At 40.9% G+C, this 27,075-nt stretch overlaps 2 protein-coding genes across 4 annotated transcripts in view; both read right to left on the bottom strand.

The window, feature by feature from the left end:
• Positions 1-1,539: 1,539 nt before the first annotated feature.
• LOC117573437 (5-hydroxytryptamine receptor 1) overlaps positions 1,540-27,075 on the bottom strand; it is a 54,067-nt gene continuing 28,531 nt past the window's right edge. Inside the window, exons 3-4 of one of the 3 annotated variants that reach the window (XM_034256656.2) lie at positions 12,307-12,369; positions 1,540-5,758 (exon numbers count right to left, since the gene is read on the bottom strand). In XM_034256656.2, coding sequence (XP_034112547.1) covers positions 2,964-4,766 — 1,803 coding nt within the window. In that variant the 5' untranslated portion in view covers positions 4,767-5,758; positions 12,307-12,369 and the 3' untranslated portion in view covers positions 1,540-2,963. The remainder of the gene's footprint in view (positions 5,759-12,306; positions 12,370-27,075) is intronic. The other 2 variants (XM_034256657.2, XM_052008174.1) reach the window with 2 other exon arrangements.
• LOC117573439 (coiled-coil-helix-coiled-coil-helix domain-containing protein 10, mitochondrial-like) lies at positions 25,862-26,627 on the bottom strand. The gene has a single exon (XM_034256659.2). It carries the CDS (start codon positions 26,486-26,488, stop codon positions 25,988-25,990), a length of 501 nt encoding a protein of 166 aa, XP_034112550.1. The 5' UTR covers positions 26,489-26,627; the 3' UTR covers positions 25,862-25,987.

Here is a 27,075-nt window from a genome sequence, read left to right as displayed (position 1 = left end):
TGATTCTAACATGGCTGGGGCTGGCCAACAAACAACGAGCGAACGTAAAATCATCATTTATCAGCAGGCAGCAGGCAGCAGCAGCAGCTAACAGTAAGCAGCAAGCAGCAACAGCAGCTTACAAGTAGAGGGAGCAGCAATGGGTAGACGACAGGAGTTTGGAACCGGCGCCGGAAGATCACTTTGTCATTGTCATACCCTTTTAGAAGGCGGCTCCATCTACTCCAGGCTACAGCTGCAACCATCGAAAAATATTGTGTGTGTGTACTACATACACGAAAGAATCTCAGCCCCACTCGCTCTTAACTTAGCTGGCAGTTTACACAGATGCGATATACACAAGACACATACACGCAAACAAAGCTGCGATACTTACTGCGATACACACTTGCAAACATGGGAACATATGTACACGTATTTGCATGCTGTGTGGGTGTTATATGTGTGTGTGTTTGTGTTTGTGTGTTGGTGTTTGCTTTGGTCCAACTACGTGTATTTGTTATTCGTGTTTGCCTTTAAATATTTTTCACCATGTTTCACTTAGTTGCGCTTCCGTTTCCGCTGCAGTTTTGCACGTTCGCTCAACTTGTCAGCCTTGCTAACAAATAGACGCCATATATTTGCAAATGCATTTTGGTTTTCTTAACTTTCGAGTCTGTGAAACTATGCGCTGACATCTGGATAGCTATGTGACACGCAAAAGCTGCAGCACTTCAGCATTTGCTTTTTACGATTCAGTAGAAGATATCCTCTAAATACTCAGCATAATGAACTATAGCTTCTCTTTTTTTTACTCTTCCCACGTAAAACTAAGTAGCTTTAGGGTGCTGACGCACAAGAATTTGCACTTTAACAGCTTTTTTGTAAGCTGATGAGCAGATACTCAAAGATCAACTATAATTAAACTCAACAGTGTTCGTGGTAATGTCAAAGCTCCTCTAAGTTTACCAACTCAACACCAGCCACATGGCAAGCAAGCAATAACAACAACTATGTTAAGGGACATGCCAAGAATTAAGTGCTTAAAAAACTTGCTACAGGAATTTTCCTGTACAAGCTTAGCCTGTTATATGGAATGCATAATTTTGATAAAAGTTAGCAAAAGTTGCACATGACGATGATGAGATAATTTGTTGCACTTGACAGTTAAGTCGAGGGAGAAGCGCTGGCTGATGATGTGGAAACCGGTGAATACACGAGAACATAATGAAGAAAACATTTTGGGATTACATTTATATGTTTGCCTTTTATTTTATGCTTTAATTTCTGCTCTTTTTTTGATGTTTGTATGTGAGTGTGTGTATTTTCATTTTACACTTGCACTTGCAGCTGTGGGAAACAGAATTCAAATGCAGTTTACAGTTTACCGTTTACAGTTTGTAAGCTTCCTCTCGGTTGAGTTTTTATCTATATATTTCATTCATTCATTTTTTTTTGTAGTTTTTTACTTTTTCGTTTGCTTTTGTTTTGTTTGTATATCTTTTTCCATATTTGGTTTTCTTACTGAACTTTAGTTCTATGTTGCATAGCATTAGATGCGCTTAGTTTGTCATGCTCTTTTCTTTGTTTATTTATTTGCTTAGTTTTTGTTTTTCAGTTGTTTTAGGGATAGTGGGGGACTTTATTTGTTGGAAGGGGAAGGTGAAGGGATGAGGGGATTAATTTTAGTTATTTATCTCCGGTTTTGTTCAACATTAAATTACACATTCATATGTAACTCAGCATATTTGTTTTTTTGAATATCATGTACTTAACCGTTAGACATACGTACATTAAAAACACGCACACTTAGTAAACTTAATAGACTAGGCGTATATCTATAAATATATATATAGATATTTATATATATAAGTGTATATATATGCATGTATGTATGTATATTTAGGTAGTACTCGTATTTACTACATATAGTTAATAGTAATTAGTTATTTTTAGCATTATATGTATATTAATGTAGTTTGTTTTTGTTGTTCTAAACATAAAATTAATGCTTAATGTTTGGTATCACAGAGAGGCGTGACTTTTATACAAATACAATAAAATAAAACCAATACAAAATACAAAAATTAATAATGCAGAAAGTTTCTTAATTGGTTTTGTGTTCATTTTTGTAGTTCTTTTGTTTTTAATAAATACATCCATACATAAGTTGTATTAGACTTGAGCTTTAGCTGTAGCCTTAGCCATACGAGTATAATAAATATACGTTTTTTATTTTTTCCTTTTTATTTTTGAGACAGTTTCGAGCTGCATACATATCTTAGCTTTGGTTTATAGCGCTTATTTACAGTTCGATGGGTTGAGGACCCTTCCATTTGCTTTTGTCATGCTTTAAGATCTATATATTTATTGTACACATACATATATGTAGATGTATATGTATTTGCATATGTAAATTAGGTGACACAATGTCCTTAACGTTTTTTTTTGTTTTTTTTTTCTTTAATTTTTGTTATTTAATTGTAGTTTTTGGCTCAGTTTTGAGTATCGCAAATGAACTGCGCTCGCAGTGGGCTCAATAGATTCGATATCGATTGTGATTGTGATCGGAAAGGAACCGTGAAAACCTGTCCTGGATTTACAGTATTATTACAACCGTCTTTCTATGTATTGTGTGTGTGTGTTTTGCTTTGCTTGGGTGGGTGTGTGTGTGAGTGTGTATGTGTGGGGGAGTGAGGAGTTGGGGTTCCCTTAGCTTCGGCCCACTTCATTGCTTAGCGCTACATTTAAAAATTACAACGTTTAGTTTTACACTTAGAGAAGTCGTCTACATATATAGTATCATATCATATCATATATCATATCGTATCATATGGATTTGCAGCATGCGCTTGCAACACTACTACATTCAAAAAATACTCATTGGTGTGACTATGTGTGAGATGGGATGTGTGTGTGTGTGTGTTTGGGATGCTCCAATAGATAGAGATGCAGATGCAGGTGAGTCAAGGATCCATTCAAGTTCACAGAAAGCTCTCCCGGGCGCCATGTCGTTCATCGCCAAGCATGACACGCTGCGACGGCGGCTCGCCATACTGATCCTGATAGTAATTCTCGCGCATCATGCTGTTGAGACTGGAGCAGCGGAAGAAGAGTATCTCCTGGAAGGGTTTGCGAAAATCACGATTTAACGTTGCATATATGATGGGATTCAGCAGCGAGTTGGCATAGCCCAACCACAAGAACAGCGACGACAGCGAGGGCGGCACATGCATCGTCTCAAATGGCCGGATCAGTGCGAGTATGAAGAAGGGCAGCCAACAGATGGTGAATGCGGACATTATGATGCCCAGTGTGGTGGACGCCTTCTTCTCTTTGGCCAGTTGAAAGCGCAGCTTCTTGTGATGCGGCGAACCCAACAATCCTGTGGAGCCACTCACGCCTCCGCCGCTGCCATGATGGCCATGCGGTATGCCCACCACACCGCCACCGCCGCCGCCGCTGGTGCTGAGGCCGCCACACGTCGAGTAGGTGAGCGATGTGTTGCCCACGCTGCTGTGTCGATGGCCATGATGGCCAGCACCATTGCCGCTGCCCAGATCCGTGTGACCCAGAGTGGGAGCTGTCGCCGTTTGTGGCGAGCCGGTGCCATTGAGGGCCTGTTGCAGATGGGTTTGGGCACGCTTCTCTTCCAGCACAATGCGACGGGCGGCACGAAATATCTGATAGTAGACGAACAGCATCACGGACAGTGGTATGTAGAAGGAGCCCAGCGTGGCATAGATTTGATATGCAAAGTTTTGGCACACCGTGCATATGGGCTGGCCATCCTCATCCTCATGCTCGTTGCCCAGTATCAGTAGCGGTGGCAACGAGATACAGGCGGCTGCCAACCAAACAATGCCCACACACAGCATCATGCGACGCGGGGTTCGCTTCACACCGTACTCGAGTGGCTTTGTGATGGCCAGATATCTGTCCACCGAGATGGCGCACAGATTCAGTATGGAGGCGGTGCAGCAGAGCACATCGAACGACACCCAAATGTCGCAGAGCAGTGTGCCAAAGCTCCAGCGTTCGAGCACCTCGTAGAGCAACGCCATCGGCATGACTAGCAGCGCCACACAGAGATCGGATAACGCCAGCGAGACGAGCAGATAATTGCAGGGTCGTCGCAGTTTTCGTACCATGCACACAGCGATGCAGACAAGCACATTGCCAACCACTGTGCCCAGTATGACAATCAGCAGTATGATGCTCACAATGACAGACTGCAACGCCGGCAGCTCGAATTCCTCGTCCGTCGATAGCTCGTCGAGCAGTCGTGGCGTATCGGACATGGAGACCACAGTGCTGCTGCCATTGGGCGTGCTGCTCGTAATGCCCTGATAGCTGACAATGGCAATGGGGCTGCTGTTGACAGCTGCGGTGGCCCCGCCAGCGGCAGCGATGGCGCCCAAAAAGGCGCTGCTGCTGTTAAAGTCCTCAGCCAAATCGCCGCCACTTCTGGTCGCAGTTTGTGCCGTGATTATCGTGATCGTCGTCGTAGTTGCTATCGATGCTGTTGCTGCTGTGGTTGCTGCAGTTGTTGCTACGGAGGCTGTGGCAGCTGTTGCTGTTGTTGTTGTTGTTGTGACTGCAGCTGTCGCGTAGGCTATCCAGCTGCTGAGGGTGAGGATGAACAGCGTTAGGGTTGCAGTGGAGATCAGTTTATTGCTGTTGTTGCTGTTGCAGTTCTGTGTTGCTGTTGCTGCTGCTGATGCTGATGTCTGATGGCGTCGTTTGCGGGCTGCGGCTACTGCGCAATCTTGCCCGGTTGAAGCCATCAAATTGTCAATTGCTTTGCTTTTGATAATACACTTTTGCTTATCAATTACTTTTTTCTTAACTTATACTCTTTTTGCTTTGTGCAACGTGTCGTATGTGTAATGTGTGTGACTTTCAATTGGCTTGGCAGTCGTGCGGCAGCGGCACAGCGGCGACAGCAATGACACCCACTGACCTGCCTTTGATCAACTTCATCGCAAACATTTCGAACGGCAGCGGCAGCGTGGCAACTGCGTGTTCCATGGCTCTGTTAAGATGGAATGATAATCGCATCAGAAATTGTGCCATCGCAGAATCATATCATCATCGGCAAACATCATTATTAGCAGCACAGCTCGATGATTATCATGGGCTTTGTGTGCCCTTAATTCGTTGCAATGCTTAAAGCGCGTTGATTCCACATCGCTGTCGTGCAATATTCCTGTCATTAATCATAATTTCAATAAAAATAAAGTCGTCTTATTAGTTTGTCTGCCTTGCCAGGCCTGCTTGCTTGCTTTCCTGCCTGCCTGCTTGCTTGCCTCGTCGCCACCTTGCGTTTGCTTCTGGTTTGCCCAGCCGGGCTCAGTCCGGCTCAGCTTCGGCTTACGGCGTGAACTGTGTGCGCCCCGTCGGCGTTGCTTTGCTTTTGTGACGCTTGATTACTAATTTGATGTGAGTCCGTCCTCCCACTGACAGTCCCTCCTTCCTCCGTCTGTCTGCCGCAGGCTAACGGAGCGTATGCTTAATAAAGCTCTATTTGCGGCCAGCCTAATAAATGTTTTGTGCTCTCGGGCGATTATTGTTGTTGTTGTTGTTGTTATTGCTGCTGCAGCTTCAGTTGTCGTTTATGCCGTTTATCTTTAAGATTATTTTGTTTAGTGTATTTTAAACAGCTGCTAACGAAGCAATAAATAGTTAGGTAGATTGACTGCCAGGTAGCTAAATCTGTGTGTTGAATCCGTTCGAGTGTTACTTGAAACCGCTCTGCTCCACTGTGATTGTCGTGCTGCTGCAAAGAGAGAGTACAAGATTGTATTTCATTAGTTTGTGCAACGCTTTAAAATATATATTTATATGTATATGCTTTTAGCTTTCTATGCTTTATTGTCTATTGTTGAAGATTTTCTTTGTCTGGCTTAAACTCATGCTGCTCAGACTTTTCGCCCTATGTTGCCCAGCTGGTGGTCACAGTTGTTTCAATTTCCAGGGAAATTTAAAACAATACGTAGCAAAGAGAAAGAAATTCAGGGACCACATGAATTTCAAAGACCCTGCCGGCTATAAGCAGATGTTTTATATGGCCTTTTATGCCGTTTATCATCATAATCATCATCATCGCCATCGTAGTTTGCCTCATCGTTCATTCATTTTCGTTCGCACGTCTTGAGCGCATATAAAGCAAGTGAAGCAGAAGGCGACCGCACTCGATGCTGCTTCCCTTTGTATTAATTCTTATACTTCTTCTCATTATTGAATTGTTTGCCTTGTTTGTCCCAACGGCCTTAAAACGCTAGCTGCGACTATGACCGCGATCGCGGGTCGGTTTGGGTCCCTTGCCCTTGGCATTAAAGCACTTGAAAATGCGTTGCAAATAAACAAAGAGCAGCCAAAATGGCAGCGAACATCGCTTTGTTGTTTGTATGTGGCCTCTGGTACGAAACTTCCGTTCTGCGCTTGTAAATTTGATGATTGTCGCCCTTTTGTGTGGTCAATTGCCGACATGGAGGTCGGAGAAAAACCGCGAGCCAAAATACAATTTATACATTCTGCTCTTAATTGAATTCCATTACCATTGCCACGCGGCGCACCGTGCCACCAATTGTGGCAAGTGGCTGTGAAAAAATAAGCGAAGAAAACGAAGAAAACATTTAGCCTCACGTGTCTCCTTCAAATTTATTAAAGTCTACAAATGGCAATTGAGCAACATGACGACGCTCAAATGCGCGTCTAGACGTCCAGACGATGCCAATGGTGGCTGCTGAATGTCGAAGTCGATGTCGATGTCGGTGTCGGTGTCACACCTGCAGCTGGCGCCCTTTTAAACAGTCTGAAAACTACCCATCTGGTCGTTAGGGGTGAAGCAAATGCTGAGCATGTCATTGTGCCAGGATTTTTAAATTCACATTAGACAAGTGCCTGGCAACCAGCAACGAGCAACCAGCAAACGTGGCCAAATAGAAATGCTATAAAAGCATTTCAGGTGAATTGAAAATAATTCCGCTGAAGGGAGACTCAGCGTACAGAGGGAATATTTCAATTAAACTAAACAAATATTGATGTAGTTACTAAAAATAACTAAACAACCACACAGAATGATTTGAAATGAATTTGATCGACTTAAAAATGCTCTTTTTTATATAAAAAAAATTAATAAAATAATGAAAACTTTAAATTGCGATGGTAGATTTAATTATTTGCAATCAATTTTCTATATTAAAGTTTCATGGCTGCAATTATTGTAATTGAATTTAAAAATTCGTTTATAAATAAAAAGCCTCCGCAGCAGTGCAAAATATTTGCGGTTAGCGTATTGAAAAACTAAATTACGATGCAGGAAAATTGGAAAGCAAATTGTGCATGTGTTTTGATATGATAATAAAACGCACACACACAAATATCTATTTATTTATTTGTTTTGGCTGAAGGTGTAATTATTATCTGTTGTTTTTAAATAATTTCCAGATGATTTTTAATATCAGAGAGATTATGCCAACAATTTGTTTTGGCTCTTGTTTGCATGTGGCAGCAGGGAAAACTAAATTGAAATCATATGAATAGAGTTGATGCTGCGGTTCAGTAGCTAAACACATAGCACACTCTGATGGTAAATTGCACTATAATATTCGCTAGAATAATTTTGCTAGTTGATTATGCTAATCAACTAGGAACTGCCAGAGACGAGCAGGGAGTATCACTGGGGCAGACAGAATGTTTTGGCCGACAAGCCAGCAAAATGGTGCAATTATTTGGTCAACAAACAAACTGTAAGCCGCTTTAAGCGTTTGTGGACAGCTCGTAAGTCCTGTCCCCCAAATTGTTGACTTTCATTTTGGATGTGCTTTGCTCCGACTGTCAGAGGAGCAGCACATAAATAATTTAATTTAATTATGCGTTTCAAATGTAGCTCGAAATGATTATTTCATTTCTTCGTTGGGTAAACAAAACCTGCTCTAAGACTTAAAGCTCATAAGGCGTCTCCAGTAGGTCATAAATAATTTGGTTTTTCACGTTTTCAGCTGTGGCGACAAAGGCGGCGGCGTATGAGCTATACTATATATATTTTTTTTGGCCTGACGCTTTTACCTGAATGTCTAAACATTTGGCTTGTCGACCACGCCCTCTGTGTAATTTACCACAAGTCTTACACTGTTTGACATTTTGGGTAGCAACCTCGGCTTTGGCTCTGCAGAACTTTTCAAATATTTAGTAGTTTTCCCTGGTTTTCTCTAAAACCCCAAGCCGCGGCATCGTCTTGGGGCTTGCCGCAGTCGCTTCAAAAGTTTTGCCGTACTCGCAGCGTTCTTTACGGCTGGAAAACACGCAGCAGCAAGCGGAGTAAATGCAGCGAAATGCTGTGAGGACGAAGAAAGAAGGTCCTCCTTGCTTCAGCTAAATAAGTACAGTTACCAGTTGCGACTTGCAGTTTATTCGAAAAACTGAATGCGGCTGTGGCTTTTGCTGCAGACAGCGCGAAGCAGAGAAGACAAGTTCTGTTATTGGTTTGTAAACTATTTGTTGGCGCAAGCTAAGTGCAGGACAGTAAGCTTAAACTTTGCTAAAGCAACACGAATAAATTGGGCAAAGCTCAAGGACAAACTACTGAAACTTTCTTTTATATATCCTATTTATAGAACTTCGATGCCATCAAATTGTTATGATGAGCTTTGTTGCTCTCTGTTGGAATTGAAACTTGAATTTAATTTCTCGAGACTGAAACCATAGTAATCAAATTTAACTGTAAGAGCTATTTATGTTGTGATTATGTGCGAATGCCAAAGCTGTAATCCCAAATCCTTCTATTATTCCCAAATTGTCAATTGTCTGCATGGCAAATTGCTGCATATTTTACTCATTTAATTAATGCCACATACTAATAATAAACACAAAGCGTCAAATAACCAAGCTTATGTCTTGGAAAATAGTAAAATTAAAGCGTGTCTGTTCACTGGACAATAAATTGCACTGCACTTGACTTAAAGCCAAGTGAGTACATAAGCTTAGCGTATCTCATGCTGTTTGCAGCTGCGTTTTAAGTAATGGCAAAAAAATGCCATCAACTGAGTATAAACGCAGCAAGCGTAAACTTAATTTTTCCCGATATGCCAAGCAATTGTTTCAACAACACAAAATCCCCTTGAAGGGAAAAAACACCAAGCCAGGGAAGAGAGAAGAATGCAATGCAGTTGGTTGGTTGGCTTGGTTCATGGTCTGCTGCGCATTGCGCTCACTTTGGACCACAACGCTTCGCCTTTTCATGCAACACATTAAACTTTTGTCGCTATTTTTTTTTCTCCCGCCATTTTGCTGTAAAAAGCTTTTTAAAATGGCGCGGATTTGTGGTTGCCATGCAAAATGCATGAAATAAGCAATCAACCCATGGGACAGAGAAAGGGGGCGGGGGTTGCAAAGATAAGGCAACACTGCAGCAGCAGAAAGTCGAGTTGAAAAACTGTTTTCGGTTCCGTTCAGAGGCCAAAGCTATCATGTCAATTAAGCAATACCCGAAATCACAGCGGCAGATATCACGACAGACAACACGACGTATACGCAACATTTGTAGGCAGTGTGCTCTGCGATTTTTTCTCTTTTTTTTTGAGCTCATTTCGTATGCTCGTGCGCGCATTTCAATTATTGAGTCATCAAATTTGATTTCTTTAACATGTCGGCAACCTTTTTTCAATTTTTTGGCATGTTGCTTATTTATGTTATTCGTTATCCTTGGAACATTTCTCGTCTCGTTCGCCAGCTCGCCATTTGGAAAGTGCCTGATGTAATTTCAATCTGACACGTCACACGAGGGACAAGACACACAGATACACATGAGGGCAAATTGTAGGCTGTGCTGGCATTACCGTTTTTTTTTTTCGGTGGAAGGAGGGAGTTAGGCACGAGGATCACGCAAAATTGCTGTAAATGGATGCGAGTTAAAAAGCCAGCAATTTTAAATTGCCACTGTCGACGTTGGCGCCCTTTTTACCAGCAGTTTGCTTGACAGCTCCAGCCACCAAGCTACCATCGCCCTTCGACGAAATGCTGTCGAATTCGCTTCTTTTTAAACTTTTTTTTTTATTTTATATTTTTTTTTTACGTTGAGGGCGTGTTGCGCACTTGATGTTTATGTGTCAAGCAGCTGCTGGTTTATTTTGTTTGCTTGTTGGCACACGGCTTTAAATAATGAATACGTTGATTTTGAATCATATATTAATGCCAGCTCACTTACACTAGCTAACCAGGTGACAACTTTGAGTGCAACAATTTGTACTTCTAAAAGTTCAAATGACTTTTAAGAAAGAAAGAGAATAATGATGGATGAAGAAATATATAGGAAATGTTTATATTATGTTTACTCCGAAATGTATGAAAGTTCTTAAGTGAATTTTGAAATTTAAAGTTTTTTAATGCACAATGAGATTGCTCTAAAGTTGAAAATAGTTTGGAATATATAATATCTTATTATTATATTCAACAATTTGCATGAACAGCCAGAGACTTATTAATATTCTAGTTTGCACAGTTGTAACGCTGCGTTGTACGACAGTGTAGCACAAGTTCAGGTTTAAAATGCCTGCAGAGTGACATATGCGAGCATTTGTGTGCTTGTCTTTGTGTGCGTGCTGAATTTGTGTGCATAATAAAATTTGTGTACAAAACATGTGTAGAGAGACGCCTAACGGTGAAAACATTTGGAAACGAGGAAATTGCTTATCTTTACTGTTATCTTTGTTGCTGTGTTTGTTTCTTGCCTGACATTTTCATTGGTGTTTCATTTTTGATAATGCGTTGCGTATGCGTATGACTGATATGATTTGCATATGTCTGTCTCCGTATGTGTGCGTGTGTGTCTCCTGACGTGTGTGAGTGTGTGGGCGTCCCGTCAGTGCGTGTGTGTTGTAATAAAGCATTAAATTTTACATAAATTGCGGGTACAGTTTGGTAGCTTCCTGCCAACGAGGAAAAAAATGTATTTACGCATACGCATTTGCGTTTCCTTTGCAAGGACGCCAGGAGTAGAGGCAAATGCTGCCATATTCAGTATGTTGTTTACCTTACCCTGTAATAATAAATGAGAAGAGAGTACAATCACATGTGACTAACTAAAATGTATTTACTTGCAGATCTTGAATTGAATTAAAAAGAAAAGGTACATTATATTTCAGTTGTAAACGCGTAGTTTATATGCACTGCTATTTCAAAGTTCACAGACGTCTTTATAATTTTCTTTATATTTCTACCTTTATAGTAATAGCATTCTAATTTTCCGCTTTTTATAAAGTACAGAGTATTTTTCCGTTCAGCACTTTCACCAATAACATGCTTTCCTATTTTATGTGATTATTTATGATGGCGACTTTGTGGAAAAGCTAAGGAATCGCGATTGTGCTGATGATTTCCACTTGTGCTTTTATTAGAAATTTATGTTTGCTTCTTTGTTGATAGCCAAAAGCATAAATGTTAATTTACCATGCTCAAGCTAGAGACAGATCTCATGTTTTATGCGGCCCAAAAATATTTTAGCACTGATTTTTATACGCATCTAAATCATTACTAATATGCGTTGCGACAACATGAAAATATATGACTTACAGGCATTGCTTTGGAAAACATAACAAATTCAGTAAGCGTAAGTGGAAAGCATTGTTAACTTTGTTGCGTATAAAAATAAATTTAAATTAAACTGATTGTGAACAATATCAATAGAGAAGTCATTTCTTATCAAGCACGACAGCAGTCAAGGAAACAAGCACAGCATCATTATGTGCAATGTCTTTCAGCATTGACATCGCTGCCTCAGTGTTCAGTCTTCAGTCTCTCATCGATTGCCAAGTCCTTGCTGTCACCATGTTCAGCCATTTCCTTGAATGCTGAGCTCCTTTTGTTGCTCGCGCACATACACAATCTGGCATTATGCAATATCTGCAGATGCAGCTGCACACACAAATAGTGCATTTTTTGTTGCCAACAATTTTTCACTCAATAAACTTGCAGGATTTTATGTGAGTGTCCTCAGTGCATTGTTGGACACGATAAGATGGAGGAGTGAGTCATAAAATCTGTTTTATGTGTCAAGCAAAATTCACACTGCTAATTGAATTGTTACTCGTCTCGCAACTATTTCACTTAATACACACAAACTTGCAGCATTTTTCCAAGTTTATGATTTGTAATCATAAGGCGTAAATGAAGTTTGCTTATCAAAAGCGCAATCTTCGACAATGCTTGTCTAATAAGCTCAGCTGAGTTATAAGTATGTTTAACATAATTTACGTCTACTTAGCAAATGTTATAAATTTAAAATAAAGGATTTATCAAAATAAGAAATAATGAGCATTAGCTCACCTGCTTTTCTTCTCCTTTCTCCTGTCTGGCTGCTTTCGTCGCCTTCAATGCTAAGACTGTAAGCTGCAATGGAAGAGTAAGACGCACAATTAAAGAAACTCGTCATATAATGAAATTTAGCCACATTCGCATACATCTCATACGCTGACACACACTCGACACCTACGACGACAACGACGACGATGAGCACTCCCCAAGATAATATTTTAGCATAAAAGCTCACGCCCACCTTGCGTCTTAGCTTGCTTTCTCAGTCTGTGTCTCTGTCGCACCTTGGCGTTTTCTCTTCACACACACTTAGGCAGGAAAATTTTGTTTTTTATGTTAATATAATAAGTTGTCTGCCGTCGTTATGTGCGTGTGTGTTTAGCAGCAGGGAAAAGTCTGCAGACGGCATCAATCATACGCCATGTTGTGCTGTGCTGAAGTGTGGCTAAAATGCGGAAATGTTAAAGGCAACACAAGCGTAGAAACACACAAACACTGGCGAAACTTGTGTATGTTGCAAAATTGAAAATTTATCGACTAGAACGCACACACACACACACACGGGGAGAGAACGAGAAAGAGTGTGGAGAACGCATGGAGAGTGCAACCACAGCATGAACAGCGTTAACAAGAAATTGTCAGCAACAAATTTGCAAGGGACAACAACATTAGAAACAACAACTGAACTGAACTGTTGCAACTGCAGCAACGTCAAACCACCATGTCACCGCTCACTGGGCCACACACACACACACACACAACTGTGCCTTTCCCTCGTCGCTCAAAGTTGAGCTGTTGCATGCGCTTCGTCAACGTCACGCTTTGCCGCATTTGAGACATTGTAGGCATAGGATATGCATCGAATCACCCAACCAGAATGCGAAAGAGGAGAGCAGAGAAGTTCGCAATGTGTGTGTAAGGCATGCTGCACTCAACAAAAAAGGCTCCCTTCGACTGACTGTCAACAACTGCAGCAATTGGAGCAACAACTGTCAGCTGCACATCAGCATGTTCTATTGCTCGCATTACAATCGCCTCAATAAACAATCTCTCAATTTACAGAGATTGTTGTCGATGCACCCCGCACTTGCCACCGGAAGGCAACAGCAGAGAGAGAGCTCAACAACATTAAGCCATTATCTGGGATTTACATATGTCCTTGCTGTGGACTTACCATTATCAGTCTAGACGATAGATTACTGCAGGCAATTGGAAATAGAAGGCCGACGTATTCGTGTTTCTATGGCTATAATTTAAATTGATTTTTCCTCTATATAATTAAATAGTTTGCGGTTGGCTTTGATTGTTTATTTGCTTGTTGATGTTAAACATTATTCATTTAATATGATTGAATATTAATTATTCTCTGTCTTTTCTATCTATCACATTAATATTTGATTTAATGGCAATTTTAAAGTTTAATTGTTGCCTTCAGCACATATAGACATTAATTTGGCACAGTGTACCGAGCAAATTGCTTTCAGACTAGTTGTCAACAGCTAAGAAAATAAGTCGCAGTCCTACTTTTCGAAACTGTGTACAGCTAATCTAAAAGTACCTTTGGAATAGGATAAAGAAACTCTACAAATTATAATAATAATAGCGTCCATGAGTTTTGCATAAAAATGCACAAGCCGCAGACTGCATTCTCAATGGTGAAAAGGCTGCTGCAAATGCTTTATTTTGCGGGAATGCGGGTGAGTGTTAAGATAGCAAAAAATAGAGGGAGAAACAAAAACATAAAAAAAAGAAGCAAAGAAAATAGAACAAACAAATGCATTTTGCACGCAGCAGCGAACTAAGCGAATTGTGTGCCAGGATGTGTAACGGAGCCAGGCACTGGATAAGGATAATCAACCTCTGTCATCGGGTGAGTGTGCGGTGTGTCGGCAAACTACTCGACAGTTTTTAATTGAGTTTACGCTTCGTGTGAGACAGCACTATGACAGCGGTCGTGGCGGGGCAGCATGCAACATGAGCGTTATGAATGTGGCCAGGCGACGAGTGTGCCACTCCCACAGAACGACACTCAGCCGAAGCAGAAGCAGAAAAAGAAGAAGACAGCTTCTGGCAACTTCATGCAGGACTCTACATACTTGTATGGGAACTCAGCTGGAAGTGACTCGCTTTGCGGTTCTTGCGCTTACAATTCACACACTCGACATACTCGCGACTCGACTCAACATGAATAAACCGCGACAATGAGAATGCTGATGTTGCTGCTACTGTTGAAAATGATGATGATACTCTTGCTACACATCATAATAATGATGATACTGATGCTGGTCATGATGAGCATGACTATTTGCTACTACTGTGCTGCCACAAGGATTTTTAATTAAGTTAATGAAGTGCATCCTGTGGTTTTTGGCCACCGTGCCCAACCAGAAAGCAATCATCTTACTCATAATGACGTCAATTTGATGCACACCATTGAGTGTGCTCTGTGGCAGCTGCATTGACTGTGGCTTATTGAAAATTGCTGCCGCATTTCAGCTTCTACAGCCTGATACCACCACTCAAACGAAACGAATCGAATCGAACCGAAGCGAGCTACGAGTTTCGAGTTTATATATTGAAGCAGCTGCTGTTGGAGCTGCTGTATTGGCATCTTTGTTTACAGTTTTTACTGGCAAACTGGAAAAGTGGCAACTGCCAACTTCACATAAATGGGAAAGCCATAAAAGCGATTCCATTTTTTTTTCTGTTCATTCTCTCACTCTCTCTGTTAAATATACATTACAAAGATAAATGTGCAGAGATCTCGAGAGAGGAGACGCTTAAATGCTGTTGCTGGTGAAAGTAAACATTAAATATTTATGACGCTGCACAAAAAATGCAATCAAAAACGTGAGAAAAGTTTCTATTGCATATTTATGCGCGCAACGAACAAAAAACGTTGCAAAAAGAGAAAATGGCCAAGAATTGGTAAAATGCTATTAAATGAATATATTATACTCTGTAGTTGCATAAATAATGAATTTTTTAAATGCAATTTTTAATGGCTTTATTACAAAAATAATATTTCATAATTATGTAATTACGTATACGTATATTTTTTATTGTAGCCAATGGTTTTTATTTGTGTATAAGTTGTAACAAATTTTAGTTTATATTTTATAGTTATTTATGGATCGTTTCGCGTTATTTATATTCTAAAAGTCATTGTACTCTTTTCCTGAATTCCATTACTGCAGTGTATATTGTGAAACTGGCTTTCTATATGAAATGTAATGAATATAAAAGTGTGGAGCGTTTGTCTGCCCAATTGTTGAGATGGTTGTGGGGTAAGCGTGGGAAACGTTGCCCTAAAATGGAACAGAATGGTTTTCAATTTAGGTAATTTATGGGCGCGCATTGTTCACCATTCACCAGGCAGCCAGCAGTTGAGCAAAGCCGTGCTGCACAATGGCCATATTTATTGTCGTTTTATTTGGCCATTTGAACGCAATTTCGCATATATTAGACGAATGCTACACAAAGCAAGATTTTTTATATTATAAATTCAGGCAGCAACTACAAAGAAAAAAAATAAAATACACAATGCGCCAACGGCGCTAAGCCAACAAAACAGCTGTGAAAGCTCAAAATGCACTCAACACCAGCATTTCAAATGTGCACCAAAGTTTTGCACCCGTAATGATGATGGCAGACTGCATAATGCTAGATATGCTATATGTACGTTACTCTTATTGTCCCATATAAAGTTTAGTTCGAAAAGTATATGGCAAAGTCCGCAAATGGTACGCATTAGGACACTCGGTGGCCGCATCTAACTTATTAGCAGCTGCTAATTAGCATAAAGTTGGCTAACTTTTGAGTCAGGTATAAAACATTAAGCTGCCCGACTCGGAGGACCTACTCTAGCTAGGAACAAGGACATGGCCCATTCATAGCGCATGACGTTTGACAGCGTCAGTTTTCTGAGTCTGCTTTCGTGACGCTGCAGTTCGCATCTTTTGTTTCCTTCTCCAGCTCTCCATCTCCATCTTGGGGCAAAAGTCTCATATTTCTGGGTCTCACTTCAGTGTTTTCCGGCCACTTTGCCTTGGCGCCGGCAATGCTTTTGTTCGTCTTTGAAGCACGTCTCGCTCATCTCTTTGATAAATATTAGTTTAATTCTTTTTCAGCTGCCGAGCAGAGCTCGAAATGGCAACTCCAAGGTTATTTGAATTACTGCTTTAGTATCGATTTCTTCATATTCAACAAACGTTTTTGAGTCATATTTTTATGGATATAGAGAGTGATGATGAACAAGCCCATGAATAATGATAATTGCTGTTCATAAATAACACATATAAAATAAGTGTAGAACATTTTCCAATCAAACCTTTTTTAATCATCTTTTTTCAGCTTTGATTTATTTCGATTAGCTTTACTGCTTTGGCAACGTATAAATTCAGTCTGAGTTTTTTCGTTTCGGTTTTGTTTTTGTTGTGACAAAATTGTAAATGTAAATATTGCTTTTTGATTGAAATTTGAGAATGGCCGTAGACCCAAACATATTGAAATATGATTTAATTTGGACACGGAAAACGATAAGTAATAAAATTTGTAACAAATTGCTGAAAATATCTTCAGGCGCTTGCTTAACGAGAATCTAAAAAAAAAACTGTACCAAAAAAAAAGCAGAGAGCAAAACTATTCAATTGGCTAACTAGCATATAATAAAGTGGCAATTTACGGCTGTCAAATGGTATACAAATCATTGACAGCTGTCAAATGGTAAATCCTAAATGCATTCGCTCCGCTTCTGCTGACTGTTGGTATCCTGTTTTGAGGAGGAGAAGGTAAACCGCTGAGTTGGTTGTCGTTTCATTCATAAGATTTACATCCCATTCACACCACCGGTGGCGGTGGCGGTGGTGGCTCTCTGACAAGCTGTCTGACATTTGCCAAAATTTGTGAGATCTGACAGACACGTTTCTTGCATTGAATATCACACAACCGTACACACACGGCCGCAACACGCACCACACACAAGAGAGACAAGATTCAGCGGAATTGTGATTTTTTTTTATGACGCGCGGATTCGACGTTTATATTGAATTTGGATATTATTCACATTTGGTGTGGCTTCAATGAAATCGGTTTAAAATTTTACTTTGCTCCGTGACAAACCAAAAAAAAAAAATTGAATGTTTCTAAATATAGAACAGATGAGCATTTGCCGACAAAAAATGAATGAAAATCGTTTTAGGAAAAATAATTTCGAATACAAAATACACTCATATAGCGCAGATTTATAATATAAGCGTCTATAATTAAGCAAAAATGCTCTTTAGAAATACTTTTTTAATGAAAGTCAAGTCCAAAAGATCATAGAAATACGTCAGACTCAAAGAAAAAATATATAAAAAGCAACTTAACGATTTTGCTGTCAGAATTCAGAATAAACATATTTGGCTATTACGGCAAATGCTTGTTCGGTTTGTGTCTAGAGGGAAAAAAAGTGTGGCAAAGGTAGCGAGAAGAACATATATTCGGTGACAGGTGCAAATGTCATCGTCGGGTCACGCAATTTGCCGTTTGCCGGCAAAAACTTTAACAACGCTTCAGTCATTGTTGATGGTTGGCAGACCTGCCTGCCTTCTGACCACTTTCCGTAATTGTCAGCAGACACAAACTTTTCAACTAGTCATGCGGCCTTCGTAAGCTATAAATAAACCAAAAGCCACTTTGCCAGGCGGCCAACAGCTGAAACCTGGTGAATTATTAATTAATGGGATAGAATGCCGCGTGGAATGTAATACCTGCGACTTATTATTATCGCGCTCCACGCCTTTGTATAAATATGTAATTCTGTCGGCAGTAAAGTAGTATTTTCGCATTTTCATTTGCCTTTTTAATTGATTTCCTTGTCGAACGCTGTTATATGGGATGCATTTTCTGTACCGCCCACCAACCGCCTCTGCGGCTTCATTGGCACGTCGAATGTTTGCCAACCCCCGGGCAATGTGTATATACTATACTATATATGTAGAAATACCATAAAAATGTAAACAACAGCGAAAGTTCTCAGAGTGGAAGAGAAGCCCGACTCACTTCAGGCATTGCAGCTCTGCTTGTCAGACCACATAGCCAATAGAAACCTGTTGCAAACGCACACGCTGCCTGTTGCATCAAACAGAGGAACGGAACGGGGCACAACTGTTGATTCCACGCACCAAAGAAAATATGCTAAATTGTGCTACCACTGAAGTATGCAATTTCATTACTGTTAAGTAGATTTCTCAAAGGCAATAACAAAAACGTTACAATAGCACGTAAAGGGAAACAGACTATACAGGAAATTGTATTTATACGTTCTTGAGCTGAGCTATGCGAAATGTGACAATTTGGACAAGCTCTTAACAACTTAACAACTAAAAATATCATCTTGCAACTGTGTGTAAACTTGTCAGCAAAACACTGCCCCAAGACACAAACTTAAAAAACTGAAAAAAATATAAGAAAGAAAGAAAATGGCCGATGCTTCTGGTGCGGGAATTTAATTAAAAAGTTTTTGCGTTTCTCTAACAATAACCACAACAACAGCCAGGCAGTCAAGCCAAGCCAGGCCAGGAGCAGTCCAAGTCAGCGGCAACAATGAAGCAAGGCAACCATCTAACTGAGCGCCGTGGAAACTTGTGTGCCGCCTATGTGCGTGAGTTGTGTTTGTAAAAGAAACTTTGTTGCAACAATAGTTGCTAGTGGGTCTTGTGCCTGGTTTTAGTGCCATGTAAATTTCGTGATGCCACGAGTACTCGGCGTATACACAATTTTTCCGTTTGCCTCTACCTCCAAAATCCGTAACGAACGAATGACGTTGCAATTTATAAAAGTTTTACGACAAGCACTTGAAAAATTGCACATTGTTGCCGGAGCGGGGCGACGGCGGCGTCTTTGCGTAAATTCTGCGTAGGCGAATGCCAAAAGCCAGAGAAGCCCGAAAGCCGTGAGAGCTTTATGAAATATTGAGCAAACACACAATTTGTATGCGTATACGCCATGTTGGCCCACGTTATGGCGAGCCTCATAAGAAATGCTGCCTCCAACCTATTGACAGCGAGAACCACAATAAAGGTTAATAGTAGACCAAGGACTTGTGAGAGACGGGCACTTGAAATGGCAACAGCAACAGCAGCAGGAGTAGCGGCAATCTAACCACAAGATAAGCAAGCGCTGTTGCCTGTTGGATGGCAAGGATATGAAGGGAGGTGGTAAGCCAAAATTACAATGGCTGCGTAAATAGTGAAAAGCCAAATTAAACTGCCAAGTTGGAGAATGGAACCCAAGAACTCACTTGGCCACAATCCACTGAGTCCAATTGAGTTAGTATTTGTATTCAAGTACCAATTAGCCGAGGTTTCATTTGGAGCAACGGCTGAGTGAGGCTACGTTCTGCTCGACATCAAGTGAGCTGGCTAGTGAACATCGTCCACTCAGTATACTTGGGGGTCTCGTTCGCTGACTAGCTGACTGGCTGGATAGCTGGCTGTCCTAATGGTTGACTGACTATACAAAGTGCTGCTCATCTTGGCCAAACAATAGCAAGCATGAGTTCAGTTCACTTAATACCAGCAATTGACTCAACTAACCTGCGGCCATCCCCGTCATTAGTTAACAAAAAAAACGTGGCCAAACACTGCCAGCAAACCCAATACACTTTTTTCACCCTTGAACTGAGCTGATCAACTCACACAATTTCCGTCTCTCATAACATAAACCAAAATAAGCTGCACTTTCATTCGTATCTGCATCACGGTAATTAGCTCGCCTTCGAAACTGAAGGGAAACGCTTGCAGTGAAGCACCTTTAGCGGGTCAAAAGGGTGTTCCTGTTTGACTTGAAACTTGATTGCAGGTCAACTAAATACTGTGCAACATGTTGCAGTTTGTTGCCATAGTAACTCTGCTTCACTGCAACCAGAGCACACGTCTGGAATGTAATTCATTATGGAAGCCAGCACTTTTTGGCACACTTCGGTTCGTTTGCTGTAGTCTAGTGTAGGGGATAAACCTACAGAGGGCCACAACTGACATGTTGACTGTCACTCATTTGACATTAGCACAAATTATGTCACGTACCAAGTTTGGTCAGAAACTTTTAAAGGGCTTAAGTTCAACGTAAAAGGTTCCGGTCTGTACAGCTGAGCTTTGTCCGGTTTTGCTTGGTTGATCGAGAGAGAGAGTGAGAGCGAAGGAGAAAAACAAAAAGAAAAAAAAACACAGAAAGTTGCGACTGTCAATATAGACACACTTTGAACTTCGACTGCTGTTTCCCTTGTTGCTGTTGTTGCTATTGTTGTTGGTGGTGATGGTGGCGTTGGGCAAACAAAAAAGCACTCATGATGTGGAGAACCTAAGAGACAAGCATGCAAGGGCCGGCGAATCGCCAATCAACATCAACATCATCGTCAAATGCGACGCCAATGGCAATGGCGACTATAACCGCAGCCATCAGAAATGCCATTAGAGAGAGGCAGTCAAACCGGGAACGCAAGCCACCAGCCACGAGCCACGAGCTATCCAACGACAACAACAATGGCAAGAAGGGGTCCTTCTGGTCCTTGGTGTCTGCTGCCTGCTCCCTGCTGCCATGGGGCACAGGACTAACGCGTCGTAAATTGAGATTTCTATTTATTGTTAGCGACTTTGGTGATGTGACGACCGCCGCAGCAGCAGCAACGGCAGCAGCCGGAGCACGACAACGGACACACAGACACCCATCTCTAGCTCAAATATCTGGCAGTCCAGCTGAAAGCGCGATAGGAGGATGATGCGATGGATACGTGACTAACTCGACGCGGTTTGCCAATTTCACAATGTCACTCGAGCATTTTTAATGGACTTTTAAGTTTGCTTTTATTGTTATTTGTTTGCATACTCGTGCATACGAACGCATGGGCGTTCAGCTTTAGTTATTGTCGTCGTCGTCACACTATTTTCCAACCATCTAACCATCTATATGGATATAAATGTTCTCGCTATTAATACACTTACTGCGGCTATCTTGGCTGTGTCAGACATTTAATAGCATGGGGTAAAGTTGAAGTCGTAACTCGATAAGTAATCGGCTTTAGTGCTTTTTTTTCTAGCTCCCCACTGTAAAACCAATCTTACAGTCGAGTAATAATCTTATTGATTTAATAGGGAAAACTTTTACGGAGTCTTCACAATGTTTGTACTTTACTTAGTTACGACACGTTTAAAGAATTGGTTGATAGGTAATTGTCCTTTGTGTCATGTGTAGCATAAATTCAATAATCTTGTACTTAAGTGAATTTGCTAATGGAAAAAGTTTCAATTGCATCGCGGGCAAAAAAGTATCAAACCTATAATCGATTAATAATCTTTTCATCCACTGAAGAGTGTCTGAAGTTCGGTGCCCTGAAAATAGTTTACTTTCGCAGTTTGTTTAGTGTTTGGTTTGTTTTAACAGCACTTTTGTTCCAAGTTTCATGTGCCAAGCGCTCGGCAAATAGAATTAACAATAGTTGCACTTAGCCCAAGTCTTTCTGGATTTGATTGTTGTCTGCTATTATAATATTTGATCAAAAACGAAAACTTTTGCGCCCGCCCTCCCCAAAAACAACAACAACACCCAATCCCTGCTGTTGCTGCGTGTTCGGTTGCTATTCTTAGGCAAGTGTCAATCACAAACCAAATCCCTAGAGAATGCGCTGTCAGTTGGCCGATAACAATAAATTGGTTCGTCCTTTGTGTCTGAATGTGCGTGAGCTTTTAAGGGACCTATTATGGAAATTAAATTGATATTTAAGTGACACGGATAAATTTCAGGCAGCAGCAAACCACAACAATGTTGACGACAAATTTTTTAGCCACAATTCTATTGAAAATTTTATGAGCTCAAAGGCTGCTTAGCTGTCTTATGAAGCGACGATAAAGTTTGTGACTTTGCCACGTGGCGGCAGAGGCGCTCAGTCAAGCTGACTGAGGTTGTTGCATTGTCCGATGACCGCTCCCAAAAAGTATGCTCCACAACAATCTAATGAGGTGTCTAGCAGCAAATTGCGACCTTACTCAGTGTACGTGTGCGTGTGTGTGTGGGTTAGTATGAGTGTGAATATGTATGTGTATGTGTGGGAGCTTTTGGTCAGCTAATGCTTGCGGTTTAGACGAGGTGCTGGTATTTGACCTTTTGGCTTTAAGGCTTGCCTGCTCGTTGTTGTTTTTCTTTTTGACTAAAAGGTTTAATTAATATGCAAATGGTTGTGCACACGACAAGCGCGGTGCGAGTGTTGCGGAGGGGTTTTAATTTAGTTCAGCTTACCCTTTGCAAGCTATTTAATTAAGACGCTTCATTGCAAACTAAACAACTATAGCTGGGCACACACTACGTATGCGTGATGCTAACAAATTAAGCAGTCGGTGGAATTTCGTTTTGCAACTGACCCAAACCAGTTAAAGTTTCTCCGAATTGTGCAACTCTAAAATATTTATTGAATATTTAACTTTGCTCTTTGTCGCCGGTTGCCTTGCCATAGCATCCGCATCCTCCGCCCTTCTATACCACAACCTGCTAAATTTGTGTGGTCAAACACACACAGAGGCAGCTGTGTGCCAAAGAGAAGAGTTTTCCAAATTTCCATATTCATTTTCAACTTTCAGTTCTTGCAGCTGCAGGCAGTCTGAGTTACTGAACGGCAGACGGACACTTTTGGCTGTGGAAAGCAAAAGAAATTATAAAATGTCTGCCACTTGGACAGGAGAAACCTTTTGCCATAAAGCTTGCTTGGCCTTCTGCATATGTATGTTCATATTTATTAAGTTACCTCCTTCCTTCGTTTCCTCACTCAATCTCTTTCTCTGTGTCTTTTTCTTCTCAATCCCTCCTCAACCTCCTTCTGCCAGTGTCCCTAGTGACTACAAACGCATGGTCTGGAGATTGGGCTGCCCAGCGGTGGACAGTTCATAAATGTTGAAGTTGGTAAACTTTTTTTGTATGCATGATGAGGGACGATGGTTGGCGATGAGAGGGTTGGTGGAAACGCCATTTGCAATACGCATGGAAAGTACATTTCCGGTTTTCGGAAATGCATTTCCGCTTCCGCTGGCGTTGACAAAGTTTTGCCACTGCAAACTCGGCCACACATAAATTTCAGTTTGACTAAAATGCCAAAGTGACACGCGCCACACACAATCAGACAAATGGACAGACAGACTAACGGACAGACAGACAGATGGACACACTGACTACACAGATAAACACACGCAATACTATCTATTCACGTCAAATGCACTTATTCGCCATTCAACCAATTTGGTTACACAATTTTGATGCAATTTATTGCATTGCACGCCTCAGTTGGTTGCCCACTTGGAAATTTATTGGATTTCATTTGATTTGATTTTCATTAGCGTATTCATGCTGATTGATTATAGAGTGCAATGACAATCCCGCTATCCGTGGCAGCCCATAACAAGATGCGGGGGGTGACAAAGAAAGTCCAATCATCATTGACAAATCAAATTAAATACTAAATTTGAGTTTCATTTTAAAGTGTCACAGATGAAGGCAATCAAAAGTGTCCCTATTTTTATTTTTTTTTGTTTAACCCAAGCTTCCAACTGTTTTTCATTGTCTGTTTGTGGTCCCGCCCACCACTTGCCACGCGTTCGTACAAAAGGCGCTGCAATAAAACCGAACTCAGGACTCGTGCATTGTCCTTTGATTGCGCCGTGTGTTTGCCACATCATATTTCACACTCAGCGCTCGGTCCGTATGTGTGTGTGTGTGTTTGTGTACACAACAAAAAGTTCTGGCCTGATTGCTTTTTTATATTTTCGCAGTTTTCCAGCAGTGCATCCATTTTCATTTTCGTTTTCATTCTGTTTCATATTGCTTGGTCAACGCGCACACGAAAAATTTCAGCGCCAGGCTTCACCTGATATCGTTGGCATCGCCCTTTTAAGGCTATTAATGATATCTCCCAACGGAGATATTGCTGCTGACTGGCTGAGAGTTCTTTTATTGGATTTACGCTTGCCTTTTATTACCATAAAAATGGCTTTAAGCTGATATACCAACTATTTGAGCGCAAATCTCTGTAAATAATATTAAATGCACGACACTCATCCCCGTTTTAAAGGCAACTTTTAAATCAATTTTCGAGAAATAAATCTTTTTAAATGTAATATGGTATTACACAAATATTGGCTTGAATGTGAATGATGACATTAAAATGTTGACTTCATAAATACAGAAAGAATATTTATTGTATTTGGCTTTATGCTCTAGATACATATTTATATTCTTTGGTCAACTGAGGAAATGTTGCCCCTTGGCTGAGTCAAATTGAGTCAAGCTTTGTGCGATGGGTATTTTGCAGAAGCATAATAAATATTTATTAGCTGTGCTGCTGTTGCCCAAAAATTAAATTTGTTTTCATCAAGAAGACAGACAAAAGCGTTTAGGCCAATGAGCAAATATGTGCTTAAAACATTTCTCCAGTCGCCGGTTTATGCTGTTCTTAAAAACATACGCGAAATGCGACGCGAAAATGCGCCTAAAATTAAAAAGGGTGTCGTCTCTGGGGGGCAGGCGACGATGCCGTTGCGAAAACATTTCACAAGCTTAATTGTGCACAAGCCAAGCAGATAAAAAAGGAAAGAAAGCATGATGGGGAAAACCTAATGAAAAAGTTTCACTCTCCAAGAGACCGAAACGACATGAAGTGCTTTGAAAAGCGCGTTGAACGCGAAAATCGTTAGAAAAACGAAACAACAAAATTTAAGTAAATATGCGCCACAGCGCAGACAAAGTAGCAACACAAACAAAAGCCCAACGGGGGAGCAAACGGTGAGCGTCGGGGATGACAGTAAACAAAATCACAATTAACTAAGAATGTCAAAAGAAAACCCAACGAGGATAAGCGTGAAATTCACGACTGACCGATTAGAAAATACTCTTGCCAATGCGAAAGGGGAATGAACTCATGAAAATTTAATTGAAAATTATAAGAACATATTCTCTTCTTCCTTTCAAAAACTTAACTGACATTAATAATCCATTAAATTAAATAAAGAAGAAACAATATTTCTTAATATTAAAAATGTTCTAACTCAATTCTTAAAAGAACTTATATAAGATTTTTTCTAATAGTTTTAATTATGAACAATGTTAGCTTGAGCAGAAGCCATTTTGTATATGAGCATGGTTGATGGGATTATCTATGGACTTAACAGACTATCTTTATCCATAGTGAAGAGTATGCTCTTGTCTACATAATGTGCGTTGCACATTTGATAGCTAAATCATAATACCCTCGTTTCACAATGGATGAGAGTGGCAGCAGAAGGCAGCTGCGGCATGCGAAAACGAAAACGAAACAAAGGACGTCAAGGATGTGCAGCAGTCAGTTAGAAAGTGTTAAAAATAAATTGCGATGCTTGGGCACATGACAGTGAAGAGGGCACGCACTGCGTGTGCGTGTACGACACATAAAATATTTTAATTGCTAACCCTTAGCTTTTATATGATGTATGATTTGAGTGCCGGCCTCAGCAGAACTTTAAGGTCAGTGCTAAAGTAAAGATTTCACAACTAGTTTTACTTTTTTTTTTTTGTACGACTGAAGCCACTCAACGATTTATTAATAAGGCTGCTGAATAATTTATAAGGCCAGAGAACTTGTGAGTTGATGTGTTGTAGATTTTAAAATGATTTCTTTGATTCTTATCATGATGCTCTACAAATTGTAGCGCTGGCGACATTGTCGCAGCGCCTCATTGAAGCCCTGACAAACGGTCAGATCGCTATTCTCCTCGCTGCACTTGAGAAACTGGCGAATCTCGTAGGCACAAGGTCCCTCCTCGACCAGTTCACTGCGTGGCTTGCGCTCATCAGCCTGAGCTGTTTGCTGTGGTGCCTGTTGCGCAGCTGCCTGACCACCGCTTCCACTGAACGCTCCTGTTATGCCAGCGCCCACGGCATGACCCACAGCGGAGCCAACAGCGACACCAGCTGCCGTAGCTGCCATATCCTTCATAAGATCTCCTGTCGAACGTCCAGAGCTAGGTGCAGCTGGAGCTGGCACTGTTGCCGGTTTTGTCTCGGCTTTGGGCTGTACAGTTGGTAGGTTGCTGCTTGATTTGCGGGTGAATGGAGTGCGACTGTTGTTGGTACTGCTGCTTCTGGTGCTTTGACGTCCAGCTGCTGAGGTTGGTTTACTTGACCTTTGACGCGGCATGTTGCTTGAATCTAAGCAAATATGTGTGTTTCTGAACTTGCGAATTAAGTAAACCAGTTACTATAAAGCGATTTCAGTTTGAGAGCATAATTTTGAATACCTAAACCGACCTTTTTAATGTGACATCTACTGAATTTAAAGCCAACGCCAACTTTGTGATTTGCTGCAGCTTTCGTCATAACAAATTCACAACCATATTTCAGACATACACACACACGTACATAGGCGCTCACATATTCCCCAAGGACCTGCATTTGGCCTTTGTCAGCTTTTTAACCATCAACTAATTTATATAACATTGGCAGGGAACCGCTACGAAATGAGTAAAGCTCAAAACAGTTAATTGCCAATGTGCACGCTGGAGGCGCCACCTGCCGGCAGCTAGTGGCAGCTGTTGTTTTACCCTTGGCAATTTGGCTAGCAACGAGAGACATGGAGAGAAAGAGAGAGGGAGTGAATTCATAGTTTTATTTCGTTTTCCACACTAATTAAGAGAGAGACCACAAAGTCAAAATAATGAATTTTGTCGGCAAAAATTGCAAAGCATAAAAACGCGAAAATCTGCACCGTCGACTTTTTTGTCATTT

Source organism: Drosophila albomicans, chromosome 2R, assembly GCF_009650485.2.
Source record: "Drosophila albomicans strain 15112-1751.03 chromosome 2R, ASM965048v2, whole genome shotgun sequence".
Classification (NCBI taxonomy): domain Eukaryota; kingdom Metazoa; phylum Arthropoda; class Insecta; order Diptera; family Drosophilidae; genus Drosophila; species Drosophila albomicans.
The sequence above is the reverse complement of the archived record's forward strand: the minus strand, read 5'-3'. Positions and strand labels throughout refer to the sequence as shown.